The sequence below is a fragment of the Montipora foliosa genome, chromosome 6 (genome assembly GCF_036669935.1).
Source record: "Montipora foliosa isolate CH-2021 chromosome 6, ASM3666993v2, whole genome shotgun sequence".
NCBI classification, from domain to species: domain Eukaryota; kingdom Metazoa; phylum Cnidaria; class Anthozoa; order Scleractinia; family Acroporidae; genus Montipora; species Montipora foliosa.
Window position 1 is genome coordinate 30,178,707 of NC_090874.1, and position 7,500 is coordinate 30,186,206.

The 7,500-nt window shown below is 38.9% G+C and overlaps 1 protein-coding gene across 3 annotated transcripts in view; it reads left to right on the forward strand.

The window, feature by feature from the left end:
* Positions 1-7,500, forward strand: part of LOC138007108 (cytosolic purine 5'-nucleotidase-like) — a 169,366-nt gene that overhangs the window by 83,793 nt on the left and 78,073 nt on the right. For all 3 annotated transcript variants that reach the window (XM_068853836.1, XM_068853837.1, XM_068853838.1), the window contains one exon: positions 398-437. In XM_068853836.1, the coding sequence (XP_068709937.1) occupies positions 398-437 (40 nt within the window). The remainder of the gene's footprint in view (positions 1-397; positions 438-7,500) is intronic.

Sequence of the window (7,500 nt, forward strand, 5' to 3'; positions counted from 1 at the left end):
GATTTCAAAATTTTAACAATTAGTAATATGTATATACAGTTAATTATCTGATCTTTCCAGTTGCTTCAGAGATTATTGCCTCGGTAACATCAACATTAAACTTGTGCCTGGGTGCTCTTGAACCTCTTATGCATGGCACAGCTGATCTTAGTAGGTTGAAGGAGAGTTTGGCTCTGAGCCCGCCAATCACAGTGCTGTAGCTCATGTGTTTGTTCTCAGAGACTTTGTGTGCGAGCTCAGCTAAGAAGCGCTCAGCTTCCCTTCCACTTCCGCCACAGGGTGTAAACACGAGGGGGCTGAAGGAGCCGTGCTCAACCTCAGTGATACGCTGATTGTAGTGCCTCTGTAGAACAATAATTATTATTGTGACAAGACCTTTTTTCTTTTGGTTTTTCAGCCACGAAGTAAGGAGGTTATACCCCAACAAATTTGTTCAAGTGAGTATTAAATTGTCATTCTCTACCCACATTTATTTTTTTGTTTCCAACATGCTTTTGCTGAATGTATTGCTCACATCAAAAATAGTGTGACCATCCTTTTGAAGCTACAATGACAAGTAGTTGCCCTTCTTTATCATCCATAACTTTTCATTTCTGGGTAAGATAAATGAGAAGTAAGTTATTAATAAGTACATGTATATTCTTGGAAATCGATTTTATGGAAAAAACTAATGATAAAAAGTTACTACGTTTCGACCTTCCGGAGGTTATTTTCAAGTAAACTAGACCCTCCCTGAGGGTACACTGGGTTGCCTGTGGTACGTGCAGCGTTCCAGGCAAATTGTGACTGGCCCACGGGCCGATTACGGGCTTGCAAAAACAAAGCAAAAGGTAATTAAAAAAACCATGTAATAAACTACTTACTAACCGAGCTAGCTCGAGCCGTACTGGGAAATATTGGCCCTGGGTCGTTTTTGTACGGACCTTGCTGCGCTCGATCCGTACTGCCACGACCTCGGGCCAATATTTCCCTGGCAGTACGGCCCTCGCGCTGGGTTAGTAAGAAGTTATGAAGGGGTCATCCAGAAGTCATACCAGCAGAGGCCCTTTGGCTCACAGGTCCTCACACGTTCGTACGACGAAACAGATCCTTTTCTGAGGTTAAAAGCCTGGCTACTGGCCTAACTCTTTTTCCTACTTTCCCAACCGCGAGAAAACCGCGGTAAATCAGCCATCGCCAAAAACTGTTTTTTTTTTCTCAAAAAATATTTAAAGTTAGGGGGAAAAAATACATCATTTTAAAGCTAAGAAAATAAGCTTTCCAACAGCGTATAACTTATTTACAGACAACTGAAACATTTTATAAAAGCGAAAGTTGAACGAAAAAATTTAAGAAAATAACAGTAAAATATGTTTTCTGGGCAAAATTTGGTCATTTTAGCGTTGATTACGAATTTTTGGATGCAAAACTAATATTTTCTGCAATTTATCTGCTTTCTTGGACATAAATTCGACCGAAAACTGATAAGGCACGAATATTTTTAGATTTTTAGGAATAATAGATAACGTGGTTCAATGCGTAATGTGATAATGCGATAAAAGTGTCAAATTTGCGACCCATTGCTAACGGCAACGGAAGCGATCGCATTACGAATAATTAATCTCTGTTGCCAAAAACCACCCAAATAACCGGTCAGTGTAAAACGCAGACTGCAGACTGCAGACCAGGGATAAAATTCAGACTGAGGGTAAAATGCAGACTGCAGACTGCGGGTTAATAAAATAATAATGAAAAAAGAGTTATAAGAGTGTTAGTAGCCGTTTGCACTTTCACACTGAAACCCCAACACAGCTCCCATCGCTTTGGTTGCCCCACGGCATGTTTTAAATCCGGATTTTTATCGAACTCTGTAAGAATTGAAGCTGTTTGAATCCTTGTTGTTGTTGGAAAAAGGACAGTTTCGTTAAGTGAGTTGCTTTTAGGCAAAGAAGTCACCACCCCGTAATTCAACTGTCCATTTTGCTGCACTGAACAAAGTAATCGAGTAATTACCCAATACCTCAATTTATTTTGACACGCATGGCTACAGTACCAATTAACAAAGACAGAGATAACGTGGATTTTGCAACCATTTAACGTTTCAATTTAGTCGGCTTAAGCCAGTATGACTGAGGTGTAAAAATTTCTTATTAGGATCCTTTCATTCGCTTCCGTGTACGTTATGTTTATCCTTTAGTTCACAAGCTCGTTTGTTTTGCATCTGGAAGATGTAATTTTCAATTATAACCTCTCCCTAGGGGTTATCACGCATAGCTTAACCAATGAAATCCCCGCGTCCTAATTGCTCGGAATACATGAAATTCTTTGTGCATTTCGTTGCACCGAAAAAAGACAACCGAGATTATTCAGGTATTCGAAGTAATAATTGTTGGTTTTTCGATCGATTTCCCTCGATGTACCGGTGTGACAAATAATTTGGAACATTGCAATGCATCTGGAAGCGCAAAAACAAAGCACAGATGATTTCAACGCGTACGATCGCATCCCCAAAAGGTGCAGCGACCTGCAGTCATAATAATGTGAGTTGTTGACAGATGTAAAACAGGATTGTCTTTCAAACAATCTTTATTTTATCCTTATGACTCGTTTTTTTATTATTAATATTTATTTTACCCTCAGTCTGCATTTTACCCCCGGTCTGCAGTCTGCAGTCTGCAGACTGCGTTTTACACTGACCGCCCAAATAACCGATTCTTCGACGGAAAATTCATCCCAGAGGATAAAACTATTCACTGGACATGTAATAAAGATAGATATGTTCGAGCAAAAGCGAAAACAAGCGAATATTTTGACGGAAAACACAATAATGTGAGATCAAAGGAACATGTGGTGAAGACACGCAATTGCGGCATCGCTTCGACAATAATCTTACCTTTTCAGCGATTTTAACGCTTGAAATTCCATTCAATCCACCTTGTCTAGTCTTTGAATTCACTATTATCGCTGCCCTACGAATCTTCAATGTTCTACATGCACACTTGGTAAAAGACGGCTCGACGGGCGACAGATTGTTGTCGATGTTGTCGCCTGTCTTGTTCAGTATCCAATTGATTTGCCATTTTTGAGCTTCATAAGGGTATATTTTGTTCAAAGATCCACTAAAACGCCATTCGCGTTACATGACTTTCGACGCCATTACAGGTTAAGTTCATGATTCGACTGTGTCCACCAGAGAAATGTACGCATTTCCACTACCCTCTCGATCCTAAGAAAATACGCGCAGAAGGCTCTTTGCAGAAAGACACCACTTACCGGGGGAGTGACAGGCAAGACTTTTATCGACACGGAAAAAAATAAAACGGAGAAATTCTACCCATTTTCCAACTGGGATTGCCGTATACGGCAACCCAGTAATTAGCATAAATATGGTAGTCACAATTAAAAATAGCTTAAAAATACCATGATCACTAAAATGGCGGAAAAGTATGTAACATAAGTGATAAAAATATTGGTAAGAAATGGGGGGCATAAATTAATTAGAAGAATAAACAACAAGAAGCTTTTCTAACCTGATCTAAACAAATAATTAATTTATTAGTCCACATTTTTCACAAAATAATATTTTTATCACTTAATATGTTACATATTTTACTGCCTTTTTAGTGATCATGGTATTTTTAGACTATTTTTAATTGTGCCAAACATATTTTTATCATTACTTTTTACCATAAAAAAGGTATTAATAATTAATAACTAGGGGTTGCTAAAAGCAAGTTATGTGCTTCAAGGGGATGAAGGAAATACAACCGTTACAGCAACGACAAAAGGCCTTATTTGCACAACCATACATTTACAAAAATCGCAGAAGTCAACTAAAATTACGTGCAAGGGTTTTAAGGCCCTTTTAAATGCCGAACTTTTCATGTGCCAAACCAAATCATTAGATTTGGCACATGAAAAGTTTGACGTATGAATCAATTAGGTTTGACAGATATGTATTTGTGTCGACCTGCCGTTCTATTCTACTGCACCAGTCGAATAGAACGGCAAGAGTTTGATACCTATACCTACGAAAATTTGTGGCCCGACTGAGTGAGATTCGGGCCTGATTTGGGCCATGAAGCTGTTTTTAAGGCAAGAAGTGGGCATGAAAAAGCAAGACAACCATTTTTTCGTGCTTGTGCGACTGAGCCAGACATTAGTCTGATTTGATTATCGTCGATAGTGTGGCGTGAGTGAGCAAGAAAAAGTGAAAACCCATTTTTTTAAATTTACGCCGCTGTAACGAGCGTTGGTCAGGCTGTATTATGGGTGAAACTCAGGCTGCTCACTTGTTATTCAATAAGAAAAAAGTAGTAGAGATCTTGGAGTACCTAACTGTCACCTCTCAAAGCAATTTATCCTCTCAAAAATGCAAAATTTAATCACAAACTTAACTCTGGCTGTCGTTTTAGTGTATTATATTATTTCCTGCATTTCTGTACGTGTAGTCCGTCCCCATGGGTAAAAAAGGTGAGCAAACCATTTTTTACCGTGCTGAATTTTGAGCTAAAATACGTATAATATTATGGCTGGATATTTTTTCCAAGTGATGCATTTATGGTGACACCCGCTCGTGTCCGGAGAGGTAAGTTTCAAAGAGAAGCAATCTAGCTGAGGTCCCATGATTTATGAGTCAAATGGTCAATGAGTTATGAGTCATGAGCCAATGAGACTCTCAGTCAATATAGGAATATCTTGCCTCCACTACTCAACCGGACACTCAAGCTAGTATACATGGGCATGTTGGCCAGCCAAGCCCTCTTGAAGATCAAACATGCATGCCAAGATGGCTGCAACGCTCGTGAGAGCTCTTGTATTTTTTATCGCTTCTATCAACGTATTAGCTTTTAAGGATCAACACAATGCTCTTAACGGAAATCTTACAAGTCATGTTACTCCAACTGCTGGACTGCAAAGCCTGTGATTTCACACAGTTTTGTGCTCAACCATCGACTTAAAAGGTGTGTGGTTCACTGGGATTCTAGAGGCTTGGTTTATTTAGCGGCACCTGAAGATTCTGTGCTGCTTAGTACGCTGCTTACTATGCCTGACATTCACCCTAATCCTGGACCCCAAGATGGACGACAAGAGAACCGGCTTATGGATGGAGTAGACTTAACCACCGCTCATAGGGACAGCAGTAAAGGCAGGAACGGCAGTGCAGATATGATCTTGTTCCGGAGTCGAAACGATTTATTGTCTCTACGCAGGTTCGCGTTGAAACCTCAAGCTCCCGTGCTGAATACTCGGAAACAGCTGGGAATTTTAAGGCACAGAGGGCGAAGCAGGGTTAAAAACATAGCAGCAGACGCTTTTTTGAATCCTAATGAGAGAGCAAGGGATAGATAACTAAACGCTAAGAGATGTCTCACTGCAAGGGATGGTCAAGCCTTAGAGGTTGTGAAATCTCGTTGCCCGGTGAAGTCGTGTCCCGTTATAGAACTAAACGCTAAGAGATGTCTCACTGCATTACACAGAGCGACAGTAAAGAGGAAGAACAGCCCTTCGCTTTTCGCAGTATCTAACTGCATATTTGTAAACATATGCAGTTTGTCAAAGACCAAAAATAGAGTACGAGCTCCTGTAGCCTTGGAGACAGACATGCGGAACAATGATATTGATGTGTGCGTCGTGTCCGAAACTCATTTAAAACTGGCACAACCCGATGCAGTGCTTAACATCCCCGAGTATGCAGTCTTTCGCAGGGATAGGAATTGGTCAGGAAAGGATATGCGGAATAAAGGCGGTGTTGCGATTTATAATATTATCAGGAAAACTCTGACAGTGCTTGATGTTTAAACCGCTCAACCGATTATGACATCATATGCGTAACTTTGCGTCTTCCCACGGGACATCGCTTTGTAATCTGCAGTGTTTATAATCCTCCAAAGCACAGTTACAATGAAGGTGACTTAATGAACCATCTATTGTCTTTTGTGTATCAAACAATGGACTCTCATCCCAGAACTGTTGTTGTGTGCGGCGGGAATTTAAATCAACTAAACATCAAACAGTTTGAACAGTTGACTGGATGGAATGCCTTGGTAGATTTTCCCACGCTTGGAAAGCGATCATACCGGCGTGGTGTTACCAGCAGGAACAAAGCTTCGTCCAATTATTATTATTATTATGATGATGATGATGATGATGATTATTATTATTATCATTATTATTATTATTATTATTATTATTATTATTATTATTATTATTATTATTATTATTATTATTATTATTATTATTATTATTATCTGTAGAAGTTAAAGAAAGGGCTTGAGCAGAGGCGAAATTAAATTTGAGACCTGTAATAAACTCTCCAAAGAGTCTCTGACATAGGTATTAATGGCACTCACTGAGGCCCAAAGGTCGTGTTGTAAAAATCTTCTGTGAGGGACTCCAGGATAGGGGCTGATGTAGCTCCACCAGCTGAGCGAGCACTAAATTAAGCAATATCGGGAACAATACCATGGAAAGACTTCTTGAAAGAGTCGCTGTAAGTGGAATAGCTCATGGGCTTATAAATTGAAAACAAACACGTACGACTGGCATAGGCAGAAAAAGGCCCAAAAGTATACCCAGGTCGGAATAAAAACAATTTAAAAGAAAGTTACAACTAACTGCCTTTCTTTAGCAGGTCGACTTAGCACTTTCAATGAAAATGGAAATAAGCTCATCATGAAAACCTGACATTCTAAGCCCTAATTTTTTTTTTTTTTTGGGGGGGGGGGGGGGTTTATTTAAAAACAGTCAAACACACTTTACAGAGCTGAGATATAAAATGTACATACATGTACAATATAAGTGCGAGAAAACAAGACATCTATACTACACTGCTAACTACATGTCACAAAGCTTATGAATCTCATTTAAAGAACTCAAACTATTAAACTAGAAAAACAAAACAAAGATCAAAAGAACAAAAAAAAAAAAAGAAAGAAACTATATAAACAATGCTAAAATTAATTGTTATTTTGAGAATCTGGCCCATTTTTTGTAAAAAGTGCTGCATTCATTTGAGCTGAAAGCTATGTATTTTTCTGTTTTAATCTTTTGGTGTAATAACGCTTTAAGATCAGCAAAAATAAAATTGACTTTATTGCCTTACGATAGATTAGGTATTTCCCAATAAGAATAAGATGGTTTAGGGCTGAACAAGAGGACCAATTATTTAAGATGCCGTACATGATTTCTTTCTTGCCTAGAGTTAGAGTTTCTTTGGAAATGCACTGGTACCAACCAGTGAAGTCGGACCAGAAGGAAACAGCAATAGGACAGAATACAAATAAATGGGTGACTGTTTGCGCCACATTTGGACAATACGGACAGAAAGGATCCTCGACTTTTTTCATTTTGTGAAGAACAGCGTTTGTATATAGTATGTTGTGAATTATTTTATACTGAAACAATGAAAATTTTATTTCTTTTGTGGCAACGAAAGGTATAGAATAAATTTTCTTACATTCTTCCTTACTAAATCCCATTTCCATCAGCTTTTTGTCTGCCGTTGGCGGATTAGAGTCT